The following is a 26,136-nucleotide window of genomic DNA, read 5'->3' on the forward strand; positions in this document are numbered from 1 at the left end:
GAAATGTTTTAAAATCGTCTCTTTTGGAATACATCAGCAGAGATAACACATAACTTGACAGGTCATAAGGATATAACCTCTGTATAACTTATCAGAGCTCTAACACAGCAGACAGTTCATAACTCGACTAACCCTAATTTGAGCAACGTGTTAGGAAAATATTGAAAGAATAAATCAACACTAACTCGTAGACTAATGATGTCAAATAACTACATATATACACACACGTGTTTGTATTGTAGATCCATATCACCGACCCTGTCGCTAGTGTGGCCCACTCCGGCCAATCGGACAATGCACTAGTTTGTTATAAGTGGCCAGTATGCGGTCAGTATGTATTCCGTACATATCCCTGTGTTTATCCTCCATTTAGTTATATACATAAAACGTCCAAATATTTCTTTCATTTGCTTTTTAAAATGACGTTTCCGACTGACTGCTCGGTACTTCAAACCCTTGGACATTTACGGACTAAGTACATATTGGTGTAACCATCACATCTAGATGAAGTTTAATTCGATATCCGTTTGATTTTCCTTTAAAGTTCAATTCACTGATATTTGTACGTCACTTAATGTTTGCATCCCTTTAGCTCTGTATAAAAAACAACACAGACACAGTATACACACAAATGGTTAAATATATAAATATCTTTGTCACTTAAATATAGCCGGTAAAGAGAATCCCTAAAAGTGCATGAATGCAAAAATACAAACTGCCCCTCCATAAAAAAAAATCATTGGAAGGTCAAAAGAAATATTATAAAAAATGCTACTAAGAATTTACATTAAATAGACAACAAAGAAGTCATATCATCCCACAAAGTTCTAGATGCGAATCAGATGGATAAACCCTCGCAAAAACCGGATGCAAATCAAAACATCATGACCAATCAAAACACACTCTAGCCGAAACAAAACACGAAGAACCCCGGAGAACTACAGGATGCAAATTAAAACACCACGAATAACAACATAATATTAGGAGCAAAAAAAGTATTACATGTATATTTCATACATGGTGTGAATATTCTGATATTTTGTCACTAGTGAAAAATATTTGTAATATGAAATTAAGACTTCTTTGTTAATTTTTCTTTTCTCTGGAAATTCTTAAGATTCCGTGAAAAGGTTAATAGAATCTTCCCCTACCTTGAGGATGTGACAGAGAAATCTCCAACCCGAGGGGTGATGTTTTTTGGTTGTTTAACCCGAGGCTCTGTAAATCACCCCGAGGTGTTACTCCCTCCGGGTAGATGATTATTTTCTCTTGACCTATCATTTTAGTCAAAGCTCCACCTGACAAAATACGTGGCGACAAGGAATTCGACGTCACAATAAGTAAATGACAGAGCCTCAGTGATGATACTATTGGCAGACCATTGTTTTCATACTACACCCTACTCTTAAACAGAAAACATGATCAGTAGATATAACAATTTCAATGGAACTTTTTTTTATATAGTGTTTTGTTGTTGTTTTAAAGATATTGTCCCTTACGATTTTATTTTTAACCTACATTTGTTTACTTGAGCCGGAAATAAAGACTTACGGCGGTCCAACTGAATGTTTAAATAATGAAGGTCATTGTGACGAATACACATATATAGAATAGAACGGTATGTTTATCTATGGTTAGTCAACTATCAGTGTAGTACCCTTTAAAGCAGCAGGAAATTGGCTCCAGGGGCAATATATGGGGAAAGGTACATAAAGAATCGGTGTCTATATTTGTCCTTGAACGTGGTTTCACATACCTAATGTAAAACCAATGTTTGACAACTTGTGATAAGGGGACTATATTCGCTTTCCTTAGTGATATATCAGTCAGCAGGATTTACAATACAGATTCATATTGCAATGTTTTATTTTTCAACACCCATACATCTACTCTGGTGCAACGAGAAGGAATATTGGCTCCATGAGGCTTAGGAAACAGTCAGCAACTCCCAAGCTCCGACTGAAAAGTCTTTTATCCTTTATTCTCATTTAAAAATTCTCTTATCCGAGGAGGAGGAGGAGGAGGAGGAGGAGAGGAGGAGGAGAAGGAGGAGGAGGAGGAGGGGGAGGAGGAGAGTAAACATTACATTGTGCCATATGGTCATTTTTTTCATTTAGGATTTATAAGGGGTACTACAAGTCAATAGAATGAACCATGCGTGACTGAAATGTTCCGAAACATATCTACAAAGGTAAAGATAAAATGCATTCTAACATTACATTAGTTGATTGTACACAGTAGTGTATTCTGAAACAAGGAGCATCATGTTCAAGGTTGAGTTCTAAACACAAATTATTGTTACGCGCTGCGATTATACAACACACTCAAAAGTCAAAAACAAAAGTGTAGATAATGCATACGGTATTTCTCCAAATTANACCCCCCAACCCCCCTGGATATTTGGAAACCCCCCAGATAGGTCGTTGGATCCACCACTGGACTGGTTTCATTAATATGTGGACCCTGACTCTAGATTACTAATAGCTTTGACATGAAAGCTGTACGTGGTTGCGGTGAGATACAGTCACAGAAGATATATAATGCTGTGTAAAACACGTTTGCGCTCTGCCAGCACTTCACTACTGAAATCGCTGTGACACCCCATGTGAACAGTAAAAAATCATTATCGATAACTAAAGTTTATATAAGCTCGGTACGAACTACTTTAAAATCAAAGATCGGAGTATCCTCTGTCAGAAAGTAACAGTCCTTCACGTCGACTAAAGGGTCAACATTGTAAATAATAATCCCAACCATCAAATATATCGAACTTTATTTTGACGGAAAGTTTAAATTTCGGATTAATTTAAATACTGGATGTATAAAACGCACGATGTATTGAGCTTTCTTGTATATTTGTGTCGGAGGGTAAGTAGGGTAGGGTTCTTCAGCGATAACATATCCAGGTAATTGGTTAGAATATATAGATTCTGATTTTACTTACTACAAACACTGTTATAAGAGACAAATGACACCCTGTTGTTGCTAAGATAAAGCGATTATTGAACCCTTAAATCATCGGTAAAGGCATTGCCTCTGCCGACCCCCTAGGTCTTAGATCGGTTACACTGTGCCCAGGTGGACAGGATATAACTATAATATGTGCAAGCTTTCTCATCGAGAGATTGCACTGACATCACAAACGTATACGGTACACAGGTATTATAATTGCGCTTTAAGATCGGTTGTACCCTTGATCGCTTAAATAGTGTACTAATGTAAGGACGTTTACAGTATAACCCTTAGTTAACCAGTACCTACTTAATTAGTGCGAAGAGGCACTGAAATAAGTATAGATTTCTTGATACCAATCAATTAGTACATCATCGCTATGATTGATTGCAAAGATACTAACATACTATTCTTCTGTCAGTCAAGTCTTACTTTGTGCACTCATGTTATTCATGTATTATCGCAGATATCGCAAAAAGTCGCTAAAATAAAAATACCACTTTAATCGTTACGTTTCCAGTATACTAACCTAATGACCAGCACCTGTAATTAATTGTATATGTACATGAATGACGATGAGACACACGATAAATGGTCCTTACAACTCATTGTTGAGATCCTGCTAGACAACTAAAACACTGTAATTTACGTATTATTCTATGATTGCATGCTTGTTTCAAACTTCCTTTAATGTTTAATTAGCGAGCATACAATAATTAAATGGATGAATTCATGATAGATTCGACCCTTTTTGTTACCAATTAAACATTTGGATTTATAAGCTAAAGTTCCCATACACCATTGATCTTCTTTAACCCTCTGTGCACCTGCTGTTCCACTTTATAATATTAATTACAGTTTTACGATCCTCATCAAAACAATGGATATACCAAATAGCATGGGTGGATGTTTTTTTTGTTGTTTTTTTATATTCACATCGCAATCTTTTACCCATCGTAACGTTGAACACATATGCATACTAATTAGATAATTTACAAATGATACTGCAGGTAATTTATATAACACACGTTTACATAGCATAGTGCCTTATGTAGCGGATAACTAGATTGTAAAGCGTTATATGTACACATTAAAATCTTCTCCATTTTCTGTTTGTGTGTGTTTGTGTGTGTTCATTGAATTAAAATGGAGAACTCTTACCCCTAATGCAATCATGACATCAGTAAAAAAGTACAACTCAATCGTATGTTACAAAATCAGTGAAGAGAAATCTTTGGTCAATGCCCTAAACCTATCACATGACGGAGTTCACAAGTGTTTTCATTGAATTTATAGACGTAACGTGTTTTTTCCTTACTAGCAGTGTCTCTAGAAAAAATAAATTGTAATGTTGTATGTTTAGGTATATATTTTTCCTCGATTAATTAATACTTGTTTAGATAGATAAATTAAACTTAACCTAATTTGAGAAATTGCTTTGTCATAGACAAACGGTCACTCGAATACCAACAATTGCGATGTGAAGATACTATTGACTAAATACAGACATACCTTTAAACAACACATCTCGGCCCGAGGCCTAGATAACCATACTATAGCAGCTGTCACAGTTGTTCACTTAGTCCAATAAATTCCAGAATTTCCAATCAATGAGAAAGAGAAATAAAACACTTAATCCAACATGTTTCACAGTTGTTAGTCTTTCTGATGTAACTTTCAGAGGTTGTCATGTCAATTACTAATTTATGTATGTCCGCTTCCGTCCTGAACTACGACATATAGCGTATTGTCAGCCAATGCAATGCATACTCGACACAAAACAGTTAGCCTTCTTGACAGCGGGTAGACAATCTGTATAAGTAGATAGCATGGGTGATTGGGGGTTTAAATCTACCCCCACATGAATCTTTTGTTGATTGATGTAGTATTGTATAAGTATCCACGGGTATTTATTAAAGACGCCTACATACACAGGAATAACAAAATGCATTAAAGGTGCCAACCCTAAGAAAAATATCAGCCTTTAATAAGTATAATCTAGTTAAGTCTACGGTAAAAATAAATCTAAGTATGTCTTGCTATAAATAGGAATATGAACCCAGAAGAGTCCCTAAGTATTCAGAACATTTTAGATTCTGAATATCGCTAATAGTTAAAATGTGTTATAAATGATAATTATATATACACTTGTATGTTCAATTCTCTTATTGATTATTCTTCTCTTTTCCTTTATACTTGTTCAATATTAACCTACCAGTTTCTCCTACTTATGGAATGGAATCTTACCGTCACAGTTGTTCCCAATACTTTCCTTTAATTATCAATATGTTCTATACGAACCAATAAATTACGTTAACAGGGTTTACTACAAGATTAACTCCAATCTACGCTTTACACTTTCTATAGTCGTCATCATTGTATTTCCTCACATGATTTGAAACCTATTTACTGTCTTTCCAATCTTTATTGACAGACACTTCCACTTGGACTTGACAGAAGATGTTAGTGACCGACACATTTACTTGGACTTGACACAAGATGTTAGTGACTGACACTTGCACTTGGAATTGACACAAGATGTTAGTTACCGACACTTTCACTTGGACTTGACACAAGATGTAAATAACCCACACTTTCACTTGGACTTGACACAAGATATTAATGATCGTACGGTGCAGTATGTGGTGCAGTAAACGCTTACCTATTGGGAGCATGCTGACTAGCCGATTGAACTGACACTTGCACTTGGAATTGACACAAGATGTTAGTGACTGACACTTTCACTTGGACTTGACACAAGATGTTAGTGGTTGACACTTTCACTTGGACTTGACACAAGATGTTAATGACCCACACTTCCACTTGGACTTGACACAAGATGTTAATGACCTGTACCTTCACTTGGACTTGATACAAGATGTAAATAACCCACACTTTCACTTGGACTTGATACAAGATATTAATGATCGTACGGTGCAGTATGTGGTGCAGTAAACGCTTACCTATTGGGAGCATGCTGACTAGCCGATTGAACATTTTGTTAAATTCCGTATGACTTTCCAATCGTTTTAGTGTATCCTTGATTCTCACTGTTAGGACTTTTTGTGCCGACTTTTTGTTTGTATGCAGACCCGCATTATTTATTTATTTTTCTGTAAATTTTATCTGCCTTGATAGGAATGAAAGAAAGTCGGAAATTGTTTATTTCATTCATACAGTAATCAATATTTTAACAAAAAATCATTTTCTTTCAATTAATTATAAAAAACACGTGTAATTATTTTTGAATTAAATAGATAAAACACGAGTTTGCAGAAACGGATGTCAAGTTTGTTTTTAGAGTATAACTGTCACATCATGACAGAACAAGTTTTTAGCATGTTTTTACACATTGTCCTGTACCGATGGTCAACTTAAACAATATAGGACTTGAGCAAGATTGACACAATATTATAGTAGCAGTAGCCTTGTTCAAGGTTTTCAGATGGCAGGAGGAAGAGGAGGGGCAATTGATTCAGGCCCTTGTTTTTGAAAATTTCCCCTCAATTTGTGTGATGTCACTACACCCACCTTATATCCCCATATCGCTCAATCCTCTTGATACAACGGTGAGCTATCTATATCCGACTTGAGGGAAGGTTTTATTTCAAATATCTACGGTCGAGAAGCCTTAACGGATACTCGCAAAATAATTAACGAAGTAAACTATATGTACACGTTGTACATAGTTAAGTATCTGCAGGCGACTTCCCGGCTAATCCCTCGCTACACGGGTGGGTGCACTCAATCAATAACCATTAGCTATCCAACCTCATCGGCACAATGTCGATTTAATTGGTCCTTGATCACGTTGTTGCTAATCTAGAGATTATGGGTAAGATCCAGACGGCTTTCAGATAAAATTTAACTTCAATTTAATATCGTTTCCCTCAAATATTATTTGTATTTCGGTAGTGGTAGGTTGATTGGTAGCTTTTATAATCATAGCTGGCATGTAGGTAACAAACTAACTGAAAAGATACCCGCATTACGTTTTAAAAGGTTGATAATCTGAGGAGGATCTGTTATTTATATATGTTCATGTAGTTGTGCAGCTGAAATATAACTTTGTCGATCTTAATTGCATTACCTTCTTGACAGTTTAGGTCAAAGTTTACGATGTGAGATTTTTAAACGTAAATAACTAAACAGTTTACATTATGTATCGTTATCTGCTGCTTAATGTTTGAATCCCGTAATATGGATATGTTTTTTTTAGTTTAATAAAGATATCGGTGATTTGACAATTACCTTACTGAGGAATTGGATATAATCCATTTGACAACTCCGCGTGATCCAGCCTTTGTGACTGGCATTGTATATGCACTACAAACCGATGCCAACACGCGCGTGCCAGCCATATAGAATTCATAAAGGCCTGAAATGATATCTTAGATTTTACAAATATAACAATAGACAATGGTAACTTAATTATGTAATTGTAATGAAATAGTTTTGACAGATGATGTCATTGCGATATTTGTTAATCCGAATGAAGATTAAAAAGATCAGTTTAGAAATATTAATTATGTATATTAATATCCCCGATGACGTTTTAAGTAGAGTATCAAGTGAATAGGTCACCAGCGATTTAAAAAGTTAACTGATCCAAAGCAAATCAAACCCACGTGATAGTGGTGTATGTAACTTTTAATCAGAATACGCAATATTCATTTCATGTCAAAGTTACAAAGACCATGTCGTGAGAGCACTTCCATAAGTAAACAAACACAGTATCCAAATAGAGTTTAGTGTGTATAGGTAATGACATATTGTCCAACACTAAATCATACCTGATCATTCATGTCATCACAAATTACACCTGGCATTGAGATATAAATCTTATAAAAAGATATTTCATATGGGATATAATATATCATATAATTGTATACATTAAATTTTAGATTACATATGATATTGTATGATATCTTCTATATAATGTAAGATGTATTACATTTATATGTTAATAAGACATGTAATATTTTCATGAGATACCGTATTTTGTTTCTTAGATATATTATATATAACTCTTTATACTAATGTTTGTTAAAGATACATTTTAAGAGATTTATGACATCTGATATATTTTTATGAAATAAAGGATCGACATTGCTCTTCGAATAATGTTAATTTGGCTTGTCATAAAGACATTTTGATCCTAAAAAAAATCAGTGTATATCATACTAAAGTCTCTAACCGATGTCTAATATGTTGTATAAGATGTCTAGTATCAGATATAAGATATCACATTTATCTTATAAAGGAAATCATAAAGTAAATCATATAACGAAAGAGACTCTCGTAGGACTAACCATTGCAATGTGACTTCTCCTAAAGGACCTGTCAATTGTAGGAACAAATACACTAACATAAGCAGATGTATACTAGTTCTTTACTGATTAAGATTAGAATGGTAAGCTTATAAAAATAAATTATGATACCTGAAACAAAATGATGTCACTCGCCACAGCCTTAAATCTAACGACATGCCTTGCTCTGCCTTGCTCCGTTTCTGCCGGAAGATTTTATCTTTTGAAAGGTACATCATATTCTTTATAAAACTGCTTACAAAGTAATATTTTATACAGTATTTTGGGATGTGATTTAAAACATTTTCATAAGAAATCTGATCTTTTATAAGCTATTTACTGTCGGATATATAGAGGTTACACAACGAGTGGTTGTTGAATATGGTATTTATTTCACTCGAGTTAGTTCATTTTCAAAAGTTACAAAAAACACGAGCTTTAGATACATGTATTCCGTCTTTGCGTATTGCGAGTTATCTTCTCTTGGGAGCAGGTATTGATTGTTACGTCACTTATTTGTGAGAGTAACGTCATCAATTTTTGAGGAAACGACGTAATTTTCTCACACAAACCAATGACGTAACAATCAACCCCTGCTCCCAAGAGAAGATAACTCTGCAATACGCAAAGACGGAATAAACTAAATGATATAACAACATATCGTATACATTGTATAAAAGTACCTAGAAAATCTATAAGATGCTTTGTGTATTATGTAACATACCTTAGGATTTGTTAAACATTATACAAGATATTGAGACTTCGATAGAAATAACGTACACGCTTAGCGAAGGCATGGTATGTGCATAGTTATGCAACGTCAAAGCTTAATGAGAAAACAATATATATATATATATATATATACAGGAGTTCACTCCCTTAATTATTGCACTGTCAGGACGATAGCCTAACAAAACCAACAATGAAACCTTGACAAAGATGTGCCAAACAAGAACAAATACAAATGTAACAACCTGTAAACAATTGTGGCGAATCATGGCTCCACTTTGCCGTCAAGTAGTATGTCCCTCATTTTGTTGTTATATATTTCATAGTTATTAGATCATAGTGTTGTACATTACTCAGAGGGACTGAGTGCTTTTAGACAGCAGTTATATTGATTAATTCATTAGAAAATGTACCCAATTATGCAAGTTACTTTATCTGTATATATTTGCACTGAGTAGCTCAAATAACATCTACATGTAGTATAGACAATCAGGATCTTCAGTGGAAGTGATTGATACGAACCCCTGTAAACGTCACATAATTTGGTGGTAGCGGTGGGATCCTTATTGCCTATATTTTATTCATTTGAGCACTCAATGTGTAAGTAACACTGAGTACTGTAATTGAATTAGATTGTAATTTTGTTAAAAAAGAGTTGTATGTCTGATGAAGAGGCATCTGATATTGATTGGAGGAACTGGCGGGAGCAACTTATCGAACAAACTGATCTAGGTATGCACTCAACACCGAGACAAAACATGTCGAAGGGGAGCAGTCGTTATCGAGATTCAGGCATTGAGTCCAAGCGTCAATCTGAAGAAATCGGTACAGAGGAAATGGACATTGCTCATTCATATAGCAGTATGACTGAAAATCATGAAGATGTATCATCTCCTGAGATTATAGATCAGGAGATAGAAGAGCTACAGAAGCAATTATGCAGATTAGATGCTCAAAACCAGAGTCTGCGAGCAAGTGCCAGCAAGTCCTTGATAAAAGATTCATACAGAAGACTCAGCCCAGATACCAGAACTAAGCAAGATACAAGTCCAAGAGTGAGGTTTTCTGATAATACTTCTTCCCGTCGGTTGGATCATGATAAGGAGGAAGATGGAATATTTGATAATGTTACCACAAGAGGTACATGTAGGAGTGGACAAAGAAGATCAGATCGGATTAACCATAGAAATGATAGGGACGACGCATCAGACAAAGGTTCCGCTATGGAGAAGAGAAACACCTGGAGAAGGTCAGCTTTAGATCTAAGCGATAGTGATAACGGGGACCGAGTATCAGAAAGAAAGCACAAAGAGAACTTTATTTCTGAGAAAGCTTCAACCTATGATGGCACCACTCCATGGAGAGACTACCAATCTCATTTTGAGGCATGTGCCCGGATTAATCGCTGGACAGAAAGTGAGATGGGCCTATACCTAGCAGTGAGTTTGAGGGGCCAAGCTCAAGGTATTCTTGGGGATTTACCTGACAGGAAGCAAGAACATTATTTCTCATTAGTAAGATCTCTGGAAGAAAGGTTTGCCCCACCTAATCAAACCGAGCTGTATCGAGTGCAGTTACTTGAGAGGAGACAGAGAGCTAACGAGACACTCCCTGAATTAGGCCAGGCCATACGAAGATTAGTTAATCTGACCTACCCCACTGTTGAGATTAGTGTGAGAGAAACATTGGCCAAACAGCAGTTTCTTGAGTCCTTAGCTGACTCGGATATGCGTATTCGTATAAAGCAAGCCAGGCCTGAGAATCTTACAGAGGCAATCCATCTTGCGGTTGAGCTAGAAGCTAACAAGAAAGCAGAAAAACATGGAGATGCAGGTCGCGCCTATTTGAGAACAACAAGTACTGAGAGTACTGAAAGCACAAAAATGGTTGAGAAAACTGAAATGGAATCAATGTTGTGTAATATCCAGCAGACACTGGAAATGATGCAGACAAATATCAGCAAGCTAAAAGCTGCAAAGAAAAGTCAAAATCAACCAGCCGGTCAAGGAAAGGATATGAAGAACACGAGCACTGGCAGACGTTGCTATAAATGTAACGAGACTGGACATTTACGTAGGGACTGTCCTCAGCTGAAGACTGGGTCCAATCAAACCTCATCTGGAGCAGCCAACCCAGTGAAAACTCGAACTAGGAAGCGGAATCATAACAAACCCGCAGGAATTGGTATTTCATCAGCAGCCCAAGAAGCTGGGTTGTATATCAAAGCTGAAGAACAGAATACCAAAGTGAAGCTTTTGGTTGATACGGGAGCTACGGTAACCATATTGTCAAAAGAGGTATATGAGAGAAAACCTAGGCTACAGAAGGTTAATAAGGACATAATGGCCGCTAACGGGAGTGAATTGGAAGTCCTTGGGTGTGGAGCATTCGTGATTAAACCAGAGGGGTGCAAGGACGTCTACTTTGAGTGTGTTGTAGCCAATATCAGCACTGATGGTCTTCTTGGCCTAGACTTTCTGAAATTGAGGAATGGAATGATTGACTTGAAGAGGGGATCGTTAGTATTGAACGATGGTGAAGTTGACACTAAATATGAAGGTACACTTGGTTGCTTTCGAGTTTCAGCTGCCGAGAAAGTCATCATTCCAGGTAAAAGTGAGATGATAATTACAGGGAAAATCTGTTCGCCAATTTGGAAACCAATAAAAAGCGGTTCTCTTCTTATCGAAGGAGCGGACTCATTCCTGAAAAATGACAAAGCCCTCATAGCCCGTTCTTTGGTATGCAATACGTCTACAGTGCCAGTCAGAATTATGAATCTCCAAGAAGATCCACAAACAGTCTATCCTGGTACAAATATTGCTCAAGCTAGTCCTGTTAGCAGTGTCATCGAGACAATTACCTCGTCTAGTTGCGCCTTTGGGGAGAAACTCAGAGATGACTTGAATCAGTTACTCGATAGAGCAAGAGAACACCTAACTCCAGAACAGAGCAGTAAGGTCAAGACTTTGTTGTTCAAATATGAAAACCTGTTTGCAGCCAAAGATAGCGATCTTGGACGTACAAAAGTTGTGAAGCACAAGATAGAAACAGGTGATGCTAGACCTATCAAACAACCACTCAGAAGGGTACCAGCACATGTGAGTGAGGAGGTCGATAGACAGGTACAAGATATGCTTGACCGCGAAGTGATTCGAAAGTCTACTAGTCCCTGGTCTTCCGGCATTGTCCTAGTTCAAAAGAAGGACGGAAGTCTGAGATTTTGCGTGGACTATAGACGTTTGAATGCAGTGAGCAATCATGATGCCTATCCATTACCACGGATTGATGAGGCATTGGACCACCTATCAGGGTGTACATGGTTTTCTACACTGGACCTTAATGCAGGGTATTGGCAAGTTGAGCTGGAAAGTGAAGATCGTCCGAAAACTGCCTTTTCAACCAGGACGGGACTCTATGAGTTTCAAGTGATGCCATTTGGGTTGACATCTGCGCCAGCCACGTTTGAGCGGCTTATGGAGACAGTACTAGCTGGATTACAGTGGCAAATTTGCCTCATCTATCTTGACGATGTAATTGTAGTAGGAAAGACTTTTGAGGACATGCTACAAAATCTGTCAACTGTGTTCGACCGACTTCTGGCTGCTGGTCTGAAGCTTAAGACAAAGAAATGCCAACTGTTTGCCAAAGAAGTGACATACCTTGGGCATGTGATTTCTGAGAAGGGGATAGCTACAGATGGTGAAAAGGTGAAGATAGTGGACCAGTGGCCTGTACCAATCAACCTCAAGGAATTGAGATCATTTCTTGGATTTTGTGGATACTACCGGAGATTTGTACGAAACTTCTCTGGTATTGCAAGTTGTCTACATGAACTGACAAAGAAAGACAAAAGATTTGAATGGACTGAAGTCTGTCAGGAGGCTTTCGAAACACTGAAGCGATGTTTAATTGGTGCTCCAATACTCGCCCACACAGACTTCACACAACCTTTCATCCTTGATACCGACGCAAGAGATAAATCAATCGGTGCCGTTCTATCTCAAAGCATCAATGGAATTGAGAGACCTGTCGCGTATGCAGGACGTACACTGACCAAATCTGAAAGGAGATACTGTGTCACAAGAAAGGAGTTGTTAGCAGTTGTACACTTTGCTAAATACTTTAAGCACTATCTGTATGGAAAGAGGTTCACTGTGAAAACTGATCACAGTTCATTACGCTGGCTTCTAAATTTCAAGGAACCAGAGGGGCAGATGGCCAGATGGCTTCAAGTATTGAGCTCCTACAACATGGACATTAAGCACAGACCAGGAACTCAGCACAGTAATGCTGATGCATTGAGTCGGATACCTTGCAGACAATGTGGGTTTGACCCCATGTGGGAAAAGAACAAGATCGAGGACAAAGAGTATGCTCAGATGGCATCCAGCAAGATGTTTGTGAAGGAGGACTCTCAAGACGAGAATGAAAAGGAGGAGTTGTCGCTTCAGCAGAAGCAGAAAAAGGATTCTGACATTGCAGTAGTAATGGAATGGGTGAGGAAAGGAGAGAAACCTCTGTATAAGAAAATTGGTGACCGAAACATAATAGTGAAGACATTATGGGCCCAATTTGAATCCCTTGTGATACATGGGGACATGTTGTATCGGAAAAATCCCCATTCAGAATCAACTCTACAGGCAATTGTACCAACAGCTGAAAGACGAACCGTGTTGACACACAGTCATGACAATAGGAGCTCCGGGCACCTTGGAATGAAGAAAACGTTGGCAAAAATAAGACAGAGTTATTATTGGCCATGTCTTCAATCAGATGTCAAAAACTATGTGGCTGGATGTCAACAGTGCAGTAAACGCAAGAGTCCATGCAAAACCAAACGAGCACCAATGCAGATAGTGGAGTCAGGCTTTCCTATGGAAAGGATAGCAATAGATATTCTCTGTGAACTCCCAAGTACAAAGATGGGTAACCGCCATATCTTAGTGATATCTGATTATTATACTAAGTGGACAGAGAGTTTTGCAATGCCGAATATGGAAGCTCAAACTGTTGCCAAAGTACTTGTTGAGGAGGTGATATCTAGGTTTGGTGTTCCTTACAGCATTCATTCTGATCAAGGGTCTCAGTTCGAAAGTTGTCTCTTTAAAGAGATGTGTTTACTTCTACAAATAAACAAGACGCATACCACTCCCTATCATCCCAAATCCGATGGAATGGTAGAACGGTTTAACAAGACACTTGTAGCCATGCTTAGTGCCTTCGTTAACGACCATCAGACTGATTGGGATGAACATTTGCCGTATGTGATGATGGCGTATCGCTCTACGGAACATGAGACGACGGAAAACTCGCCGAATAGCATGATGTTGGGAAGGGAAACAAGCACTCCATTGGATATTCAGTACGAGATGCCAAGGAATATCAAGGCCATTCCTCAAAACCAATGGGCTTTGCAGTTAAAAGAAATGATGGAGAATGCACACGACCTGGTGAGGAAGCACTCTAAAGGAGCGATGCTGCGACAAAAACGTTACCATGACAAGAAATTGTCTTGGACTGAATTCAAGTCTGGTGATTCAGTTTATGTCTTCTTCCCGAACACTCGGACTGGGACCACACACAAGTTAGCCAAACGATGGCGAGGACCTTTTAAGGTACTCACCAGAATGACCGAGGTTACTTATAAAGTCAGATGTGGATACAAGGGAAAGAGTCAAGTGATTCATGCTGATCGCATGCGACTGAGACATTCACAGGTGTTACGGGGTGAAAGTAAAGCGAAAGAAGCTGGAATGAAAAATGTGCAAGTACAGGTTGATGAATCATGTTTTGAACGTGGTCAGAAAGAAAGAGAATGTAAGCTTTCAGAAGATGAGACCTCAAGTGAGTTGAGAGATGAGGTAGAGCAAAAATATAGCATTGAGAAAGAGTGCGAACAAATCAGAGCAAACCCAAGGCGGCCTATAAGGAAACCGCAATGGCATTCAGAATACACCTCAAATTATTAGAATGATCTATTCTGATTGGTAAACAACTCTCAATTTTATCATTCCAGAAGATGGTGAAGACAAAGTCTACCCCTAGGAAACAGTGTCCTATGTGCTCCTTTCGAGCAGATGATCTTGACGTGATGCGTAATCACATTCTTGAGTGTGGCCTGGAGACCATGGAGAAGAAGACTCTGGCTTGTCCTGATTGTAGCTACAAGCAATCAGGGCTGCAAACATGACTCGACACCGTAAGCGCCATACGGATTCCACAGGAAATGTGTGTAAGGATGTGTCCACAACTCCGGCTGCAGATCGCCCATCCACCTCAACTGTGACTGTCAACACAGATGTGGAGAGCTGGAGCAACCAAGATCCTGGGGACCTGCTAGGACAGCTCTCGGACTCGTCAGAGAGCAACTCTACATCTGAAGATGAGGGAAACGGTCTTCTGGTCGGACGCACGGTCAGGAAGCCAACCAGACCAGAGCCGGTGCAGGCTCCAAAACGGAAGCAAGACCCAAAGAGCTTTGCTAGACCCCATCCCAAGAACCCTGTAAACATGGTTCCTATGCCTGTTACCAGTGGACGCCCTAGTGCTAAAAAGTTATGCACCTATGTACATCGTGCCACTCAGACTGAGGAGGTCAAAACCTCCCGTAGAACTGTTACAAAGACGACGGGCTATTCCGAAGATGGTCGAGACATTGAGGTGGTAGAATTTGAGTTTTTCGAACCTGAAATATTTGGTCGTACAAGTTAGAAGAATTCAGTGACTTGATATTTAAGACACCGACTTTGTCGATTTTCATGTCTTTTAAAACAATACATAATTCTTGGAATGTATATCGTTTTTTAGTTATATGTTTTCTTAGTTGGAACGTGAGGACACGTTTTACTCGGAGGCGTGGGTAATGTGACGAATCATGGCTCCACTTTGCCGTCAAGTAGTATGTCCCTCATTTTGTTGTAATATATTTCATAGTTATTAGATCATAGTGTTGTACATTACTCAGAGGGACTGAGTGCTTTTAGACAGCAGTTATATTGAATATGCAAGTTACTTTATCTGTATATATTTGCACTGAGTAGCTCAAATAACATCTACATGTAGTATAGACAATCAGGATCTTCAGTGGAAGTGACTGATACGAACCCTGTAAACGTCACACAATGTTGTCAAAAATGAGAATGAACAACTGACAGACAATGTTGTCGAGAAGAAGCTTAATAAACAACTGTTAATACGAAACAGGGGGAGGTCAATCAAGGAGAATTAAAAAACCTTGACAGTCGTAGAGGCCGACAATAAGAGGCTTTGTAAATAGCTTTGGATGGTCATGTAAAGCAGCTATTTAGATGTTATTGTTGTTTCATTTTGTCATTGACATTCGCATGGCGTATCAAAACAAAGAAATGTTTTAAAACAAAAGGCGACAGCATACAACACTTTACATAGACATTTGTAAACAGATTTCCACAATGCCGTTGCGATATTTGTAGCCACTGCATTGGGCGATTTGATCTAAGTACATACTCGCTGTATTTCAAGTACTCATTGATAGCCTTCAAATTCTGTCATGTATGAGAGCAAGGCTAGCACACGGAGAATAATGATATAGATTAAAAGTATAAAGTGAATGGGGGAGAAAACGAGGAAAGGGTTTGTACTGGCAGGATACAGACAGCAAGTAGTCGAGCATAGTCCCACCGACAAGGCTTACTACACGGGCACTACACTTAGAGAGAGAGGGGGTTGAAAAAGGGAAAAGGAATCTGCACTGCCAGAAAGACAACCGAACAAGCAAGTGACAAGAGGCGCCCGGCGCTCTACGATTCACAATTATGATGATGGGATGGGGAGAAATTTTACTATTTAAAGCGTTGACGGCATATACGCTGTCCATTTGGATTTTTTAAATGTCCTTAATGACTGCAAGGATTTGGCAGAAGTAACGTTACATTGGTAGTTTTGAGGTCGTTCAACACTTTTTAGACAGCGTTAGATTACAACTGTTAAGACAATAGGCTGTTATATGGATTACAGACAATGCACTGAAACATATTTTCCTGTTTTGTGGGCCAAAAACAGCTTAACTGGACTTGGATACATTTTTGTTAGCAAGTTTTTGCTGTGCACTATTATATATCACCACACAAGTTTTTCTGTTGTTAAAGATTGATACATGTATATGGAGTGAAACTTAACCAATGGTCAGAATCATATTTTCATGAGCCAAAAATCAGCTTTATTGGGCCCGGTAAAAGTTGTTATGCAAGATTTTGCCTATGAATGTTCAGTGTTTCCATCAACCATTTTGTAATATGGTTATCTCTCAGGAAATTCAATTTATATGAATGTCATCTAAATGTGGAAGGGTTTTATAGCTGCAATACATTACGATGGGAAATATAGTTTGTAAATATGTTGAACTATATTTCCCATTTAGTGTATATCGTGAAGCATATGAACAGATATACACACCCGAGGACGTATTCAATGCAATTACTCTCGTATTAGTCTATATATAGCGAAACTATGTTGAGGCAAGTCACTTCATCCCCGCGATTTTAATGTCAACTATGACTGACCGTCGTTAGTGGTCAACATACCTTAATGGGTACATGTGGTGCAGCAAGCATGACTCCATCATTTTGGTTGTTCTTTCAATTTACTTTTCATTTAGATCTGTCTGTATCTGTATAATACTGGAAGAATCTCGATATCGAGTATATTTACAGGGTTGGAGGAGTGCGCTTTGGATTTAATTTGTTTGTAATAATTAAACCTTTAAAAGTTTACATAATTAAGTCAGTTGTTTTGACCAGATCTTCCAATCAGTGGTTGTACGTGGAAAGAATGAGGAAACTGCCGATCATGATACCGGAAACCTTCCTTCGGTAGAGTTGTGGTATTTTCGCAAAACATAGGTACATATCAATTTTCTGTTGACATATCGACAACTCAACAGATATATTATATTTAACTTTTATTTCAAAGACAAACAAGACGGGTTTTTTCAGTTTGAAGCATATATATGAAGAAAAACGTATAACATGAATTAGGTGTGCTAGCAGTTTTATGCAGTGTGCTACATCAGAGACATATACAGCCAGTAGTATATAACGTCTCTGTTTATAACAAGTGAAACAATCAAGACGAGTTGGTATCCACAAACACTTTTTCCACACCCCCAAAAAACATGTATCACAATTCTATTCTCTAATCTTGGCCCTGAATATTACATTCAGAACGTGCACACTCATCAAGATATAAGTTTAAGCTTTCCTGTTTTCATGGTTAAGTTGGACAGTTAAAAGATTCAAAGTAAGGTTTTTATGTTTAATTAGGTTTACATAATCGACTCCATACTTCGATTTCCAACATCAGCCCATTTATTATACATTTGTTTGTATATCAATATTTTGCTTTTGATTTCAGTATTACTTTTCTTTTTTCACAATATCGTTCTAGTTCCCAACACTTGACACTATTCCAACTGAGATTACCGTGTCAACTAGACATCAAATTCAGTTGGATGATTTTGAAAAAGAACACATTTACATAATATTAATTTGATCTCACTTGTAAATGTTACATTTGAAACGAATGGTAAATAGATGCATTCTATACCGTATAAATATGCTGCATAACATGTGCATACATTAATACTGCAGCAACAAATACTTGTAACAAGGTCATGTTAATATTTGTTTTGTTATTTTTTTGTCTTCATTTTCTATTTACAGCAGGGTTTATCATATACATCATATTTTTGTTTTGATTTTTTCCATTTCATAAAAATGTACACAACATAATAAGATTACAAGGGAAACATACTTTCTCATCAACGTTAGAGATAAAGTCTTCTGATGCTAATTTTACATGAATTGTATATGTTGCAGTAAGCTTGGCTTGATCCATTGAAAACATTTACAGCTTTGTTTTATAGTATGTTCAGATGAAATAAAGATGGAGATAAAAAATGACAAAGTTAAGAAAAATCAAATACATAATGACAATTATTCAGTTGATAACAAATACATAATTATTGAAAGTACTTGTGAGTCAGATCAATACACTTCCTCAAGACAATAAAATGCAGCAATATGAAGAGGCGGGAAAAAAGAAGCATATGATTGAATAAGCCTCCAGAGATATCAACATTTTTTTGAAATACGAAAATGCAGAAAATCTTGAAAATTACTATTCAGATCTCTTCTATTCAAAGCTGAATAATGAGTAATAATCTCTAATTTTCAAAATTTTACCTTTCTCAAAAATACTGTTGAATACACTTATCAAGACACAAGCAAATTTGTAGTTTCCTATCCTCTTTACTTCAGAGGTTACCCTCACTTACACTCTCCGAATCCCAGGAATAAGTTGTAACAAAATCCAAAGCTCGGTGTCCACTACTTGAAGATGATACAAGAAGGCTAGTTTGATCCTCTAATGTACATGAGAAGTGTCTCAAACTAACCTAACAGTAAAAATGACTGCCATGACTTCCAGGTGTGCAGAGACCATAAATAAGCATAACCCTTGGAGAATCATGGATGACAATATCTTGAATATTAATTCTTATTTTTATACCAATGACTTTCTTGATGCTGCATCATATATATTCGTTGTCAGTATCACAGTTACTTAAGCATACTATGATGTTCAAAAGTCACTCAATCACTTCTGTGTGGTAGTTACAAGACCCAACAGCAGAAAGGCAACATGTTACTGAAGCATACAGTAAACCACTAATAGACATCACAGTTCCTTATGGAATACTGAGTACAGACAGAATCGCTGGTTGTCTCAGTATAGGCGGGCAGCTTGTCTACACCAGAACCTGTCAATAGCAAATTATGAGAAAGAGTCACATTAAATGAAGAGTGTATGCGGTATTCAAACCAAAGAGCTCAAATATTTTGGGACAAACCTGGTTTTTGAAAATATTTAATCTTGCAATGTGACAAATCAAGTGAACAATTCAGATGAATAAGCAGGAGCCCAGGGCCTGTATCCATGGAACCATTCTCATGCTTAATTATGGATTCTGTGCTCAAACCAACTTTCTTTAATTCACTTAAATTATGTCACATAATGAAAGTCAAATGTAAACTTTGAAAACAATATTCAGCGTTTTGCCTTTCCAAAATCCTTCCAAGTTACTGAAAAAATGTCTTTTTTTTATCAATTTATCACCCGAACAAGAAAATTGGGTTTGAGCACAGAATCTTAGTTTGCGCATGGAATCTGAGTTTGAGCACGAGAATGATTTTGTGAATGCAGACCCAGTAGTACACCAGCGGAGAATTGGTGAATGGTTGTTAATTCACCATTGAAGTAACTTGTTATATCATAACCAATGACAAATTGACTTTTCATTCATGCAGACAAATCGGACTGTCTACTTTTAAATATCATACTTTTGAAGGAACACCCAGTATTCCGTCTTTGCGTATTGCAGAGTTATCTTCTCTTGGGAGCAGGTATTGATTGTTACCCCATTGGTTTGTGTGAGAAAATTACGTTGTTTTCTCAAAAATTGATGGCGTTACTCTCACAAACAAGTGACGTAAAAACAATCAATACCTGTTCCCAAGAGAAGATAACTCTGCAATACGCAAAGATGGAATACTGTATACATGGACATTTTTTCTGCAGGTAATTTTTTTGCCTTGTCCACCCTCCGTTATATGGGCAAAGTTTGCATTACAGTGAATATAAGTAAACAATACAATATAAATAATAATTCAATGTGAAGGGCAAAATTTAAACTGGGAAAAAAATGATTTTGTGGGTGAAGGGCAAAAGTTCGACTTGGTGACAATTTTCCAGTTTAAAGTATATGAATGGAAGACTTCAAAATCTCAAATCAGAATCAGTGTCACTCATATAGACCACTGTCTTGGTCTATCGACTCTGTCCCTATTTCATAAAAGAACAAGCTCAGTCTTACTGAAACGGTTTGGGATGAGACAAATAGATGTGGCTGTGGCCCTCAGCTGGTATGATGAAGCCCTAAATCTAAAACATGCCCAATCCTCCATTCAATGAGTCCATATTTATTGAAGTTTTGAGAGTCTCACCTGTTATTAGGTTGTTTAAGTTGCAGTAGTTGGTTCCATAGTCAAGTACTGCATACCAGGTTTCTGATGTAGAATATCCCTGAAAAAAAGACATTTTTTATAAAACAACTAAACATCGAATTTGACATTAAAAGATATAAACTGAAAATTAAAGGTCATATTTTCCAACTGTGTGTTTGTACAAAACTCAAACCTGGAGAGGTAACTTACAAATACAGGTTAAACAAAACTTTAAAATATACAAAAAACCTTCACACCATACAAACTGAACTCTGATCACTACTACACTGTAATTCTTACCTTGACTTGGCAGGACCCATCAGAAGCACTACTGAAGTCAAATGTTAGGTCATCTATATAGTGCTTTTTTGGTGTCTCATGGGTTGCTGTTGTCTTCACACCTGCCTTATTGCCCTTAAGCTGGAAAATGAATGAGTTAATGTTTATAAACTAACAAAGCAACATTCTATAATATAAATTCCCTCATAATAACTATAAATGTCTAATATTTATATAATACAGAGTTCTTAAATAATTCAACTGAGATGTAACTCAGCATTGGATTTTTTTATCAAACAATAGAAATATTTTGTGATGTATTATCGTCCACAAGTTCCTCATTTGCCAATTAAGCCAGATGGTAACTGTTAATAGAAACGGTTCATCCAGTTGGCCACAGAAATAAATGATACAGACAATGTCCAATAGCCTTTTTTTTCATTGGTCATCCTGCTTTATTGAACACGGATGTACTGTTAACCAGCTTTTCATTTGTTTCATATAGAGATTCAGATAACAATACTAAGTGTTTTCTAATGTAGAGGAACTAGACTGGCTCAGCCACCAGTGACCAGGTAGATTAATTGGTTAGAGCATCTGTCTAGAGTTGGAGGTTCTTGGTTCACCCCAGTCTGCGGCTTTGCGCTTATCAGCTTTTATCCTCTCCTTCTACTATGGTGTCTGTGTGAATGGACCCTTTTTCAAGTACGTGTACTAGCTGTGTGCTTGACAAACTGGTATGCAGTACCTGAACCCGAGGGTTGTATATTGCTGTGTGTGTGTGAAGACTTATAAAAAAGGAGTAGGAGGAGTGTAGCAGAACTATAATTATACAATGGGTTACAATCGCCAGTAACCAGGCCCCGTATTCATGAAACCATTCTCATGCTCAAGCATGGATTCTAGCTGTGCTCAAACCAGTATTCTTGTTACTCCCCTAAATCATGCCAAATGATCAATAATAGTCAAATGTAAACATTGAAAATGGTGTTCGGCTCTCAGTCTCTTCAAATGTTTTCCGAATTATTTACAAAATAGGATTTTTTATTCATTTATAACAAGAACAAGACATCAGGCTTGAGCACAATTAAAATCTATGCTTGGGTATGAGAACGGCTTCATTAATACGGGCTGCGGGATCTGTATTGGTCCTTCTCGCCATTTTCCTCTCCTTTTTACATACATATTTTCTCAGGAAAGATTCTGTATAAACCATAGGCATTCAACTCAATCTGATTAAAATCATCTGTTAGGCTCCGTTAACTTCATACTAGTTACTACGTAACAGATGACTTTAATCAGATTGGCCTTCAACTAATACATGAACCATATTAAACATTAGATACCAATATTTAGGACATCTGTAATCAGATGTCATTTCTTTAAATCCTCGCACAATGTTTATACAATAGATTACACACCAGATACAGACATCTCTGAGTTCCATTGCACATGTCAGCACCCTTCCAGTCATTGATCTGCTGTACAATTTTAGTCTGGACAACATCACACGAGGCATTAAATGACCTGTAAATTATGATAAAAATATTAATCTGTCGATATAGATAAAACAATAACCGTATTCAAATGTTTTCACAACTGGAATCAGTAGGAGGCATAACTACAACTGAACTTGTGCAAGGTGGTCTCTCATTGACTTTTTCTAAAATTATATCCCGAGATGACCCCTTCATTGGTATAATGGCGGCCATTAATATATATATAATTATAAAACAATTTTCCATTTGTCAGAAAATCACTAGAAAGCATTACCATCGTTACTGAAACAAACGTATACAAACTCTCTAAAGCAATGTCTTACCAGTTTATCTTACAGGACGCGTGTATAGGGTAGAAGACTGAGTAAACACCTGCAGCTGAAAACACAACGGCGACAAAAACGCAGATGATAGCTGCGATTACAATACACGCCTTTCCGTAGCAAGGACACTTCCTCCATGATTTCGAACAGCAACAAGTATTCGTAGAGCTAGATCTTCCATCATGATTGAGGCTTTTGTACCCTGGACTGGACGACATCGCTGCTTTTCGCTACTGTCTAGTAATGTAAAATATTAGGCCTTGGTCGCACACGGCACAGTCACGAGTTCCTTGACTCAGCTGACGTAAACAATAGCACGTGACTAGCCATGGTCACGATCAGGGGACGTTACACAACGCGTCCCGTCTAAAAAAAATCGCGCAAAGCAGGACGAGGAAGTGTCAAAGCATTTCGTTCGTTCTCTATTTAACTTAACTTTAGTACGAATTTTGCATATCAGATGCAGGTTCGTGTATGCCTTAGACGGTTAGCCTACTATCGCGTGTATGTTTACAGGAGTTATCGCCCTTCCTTTCAGAGATTTGCAACTTGTAGATCGCAATCTAATTCCGTGCTGTAAGGTTACATCTATGCTTAAAATAACTATTTAGTTATGTACAGTTAACATAATTAACGTGTTTTGGTGATGATTAACAGTCTACTCAACAATCTTACTTTTGTACTTAAGATCATTTAGTAGTTTATTTAAAATGCACATCAATAAACTGTTGCAGTATTTGAATGTGTCGCACCATAATTAGTTATGCATGAAGGACAATTTTGTCTGTGCTGAACAACAGGACCGCGATATTTTTTATGGGTTTTCTGCGTTTGGATACTAAACTATAACCGATCCAGCAGGCAATGTTACAACGATTTTACGTCAAATTCAAATTGAATTAGTCATGCAAAACGTCACTGACCAATATTTGACGTCAATTGATCTACGTCAAATCAAAACTATCATCTGACCGTCGAAAATATTAATAAAAAAATAAAATCCTTTCGCCTAAATTTATGTTAAGAAACGTAAAGCTATACTGCTAAAAACAACAAGCCCATGCAGTAAACTTACCGTATATATATGTTTAACAGAGGTCATTATTTTGTTCAATGCCCAACGCCTCCGACCGAAACCTCTTGCTTACTAGTCTCATGCTCTACCGAATGAGCTAAAGAGAAATTCTCTCTAGTCGAGACATTTTTTATGGGTTTACTTCCGCTATGTGGCCTTTCAGCAAACGAGAAAAGATAGGGGGGAAGGAAAATAGAAGGGACAACGTATGTAGAGAAATGAGAGAAAGGGAAAAGGTAGAGAGAAAGGGAAAAGGTAGCCGAGTCGATAGGAATTAAGCGGCTAGTATTTTACCAGATTGACATATTTCTAATCCAGGAAAGAATGGCTCTCTTCGTTTTCCGTAACTTTCTCCATTTGCACAATTTTGATTTAAATTGTGAGGTCATGATAAAATACCCTCATCTAGCTGATTATGACGTATCTTTAAAGTTAAGGGTATGAACAAAACATTGCAAAAAACGCCATAACGAACCCTAAAGCAATATGGAACTATATAAAATCAAAATCAACAACTAAATCCAATATTGGAGATCTCTACTCAAACTCAGAAGACGAAAAGTAAACAAAAATCACAAAGGACAAAGATAAAGCAGATATACTTTGTACGTTTTTCAGTAATGTCTTTGTGAATGAGGAGGAGAGTGGAATCACACCGCGCTTGTATCAAAGAGGGGTACATGAAGAGATGACCGTCCTAACAGTAAAACAAAAGGTTGTACTATAACTATCGAAAGCCCTCAAATCAGAAATGTCTCCAGGACTGGATGAACTCCATCCAATGTTTCTTAAAAACATTGCTGCAACAATAACCTGTCCACTGACGAAACTGTTCAACCAATCGCTGACAACAGGAACTCTACCAGATGACTGGAAAAAAGCCTGGGGTTGTGCCATCTTTAAGAACGGTGACAAATGCGTAGCAGGAAACTACCGGCCTGTGAGTTTAACATCGGTCATTCGACTTGGAATCCGTCATAAGGAAACACATAACAAAGATCACGAGAAATATAAATTACTTCTCACAGAAGCAGTACGGCTTCATATCTGGAAGGTCAACTTCCTTACAACTTCTAGAAGTGTTGGATAAATGGACAGAGGCTCTGTATAAAGGAAAGAACATCGATTGTATATATATGTACTATAAAAAAGCCTTTTACACCGTTCCGCATAATCGGCTTATAAGTAAATTACATTCGTATTAATTCTCAGAACAAATACTTTCTTGAATATCAACATTTTTAAAAGGTCGTAAACAGAAAGTATCAGTAAACGGCGCGGACTCTGAATGGACCGATGTCACATCGGGAATCCCCCAAGCAACTCGGACCTTTGCTGTTCGTTATATTTGTAAATGATCTTCCAAGCTCGGTCCAGTCAGAAATGTATCTATTTGCAGATGACACCAAGATTTTTAAAATAATATAAAACAGTGAAGATAGTGCTGATCTCCAGAAAGATCTAGATACAATGTGTAAGTGGAGCGACACATGGCTACTTAAAATGCATCCCGACAATTGCAAACATATGAGGATGGGTAAGGAGACAACACGAGGATAGGAAACCCCCGGACCAACCTATCATCTCTATGGGAAAAACTTACAGACAATCACCCACAAAAAGGATATCGGGGTTATCATAGACTGCGATTTATCCCTTGATAACCACATAAGTAAAAAAGTTTTAAAAAAAAGTGAACTCCATGTTTGCACTCCTCAGTAGAACATTCCAATTTATGGATCAAAGGTCGTTTGTTCCATTATACAAATGCCTAGTACGCTCACAATTGGACTACGCGAGCCCTGTTTGGGCACCATACCTAAACTTGAAAAGCACATCGATAAGATAGAGGGAGTGCAACGAAGAGCAACCAAGTGCCTCCCAGGCATGAGTAACCTCAGATACAGATATTGGAAAGACTCCGGCTAC

General features: G+C 37.5%; 2 protein-coding genes across 6 annotated transcripts in view; both read right to left on the reverse strand.

Annotated features, from left to right (window-relative positions):
* Nucleotides 1–4,749, reverse strand: part of LOC110466564 — a 42,880-nt gene extending 38,131 nt beyond the window's left edge. For all 5 annotated transcript variants that reach the window (XM_021523123.1, XM_021523126.1, XM_021523125.1 and 2 more), the window contains exon 1: nucleotides 4,465–4,749. The gene's annotated coding sequence lies outside the window, so the exon portion shown is untranslated. The remainder of the gene's footprint in view (nucleotides 1–4,464) is intronic.
* A 13,169-nt stretch (nucleotides 4,750–17,918) lies between these two features.
* Nucleotides 17,919–23,453, reverse strand: LOC110466566. The gene is made up of 5 exons (XM_021523132.1): nucleotides 23,133–23,453; nucleotides 22,732–22,837; nucleotides 21,332–21,451; nucleotides 21,032–21,110; nucleotides 17,919–19,788 (listed from the first exon to the last, which is right to left on the reverse strand). Exons 1-5 carry the CDS (start codon nucleotides 23,348–23,350, stop codon nucleotides 19,697–19,699), a joined length of 615 nt encoding a protein of 204 aa, XP_021378807.1. The 5' UTR covers nucleotides 23,351–23,453; the 3' UTR covers nucleotides 17,919–19,696.
* Between the last annotated feature and the right edge of the window lie 2,683 nt (nucleotides 23,454–26,136).

The sequence above is a fragment of the Mizuhopecten yessoensis genome, unplaced genomic scaffold (assembly GCF_002113885.1).
Source record: "Mizuhopecten yessoensis strain PY_sf001 unplaced genomic scaffold, ASM211388v2 scaffold11137, whole genome shotgun sequence".
Taxonomy (NCBI): domain Eukaryota; kingdom Metazoa; phylum Mollusca; class Bivalvia; order Pectinida; family Pectinidae; genus Mizuhopecten; species Mizuhopecten yessoensis.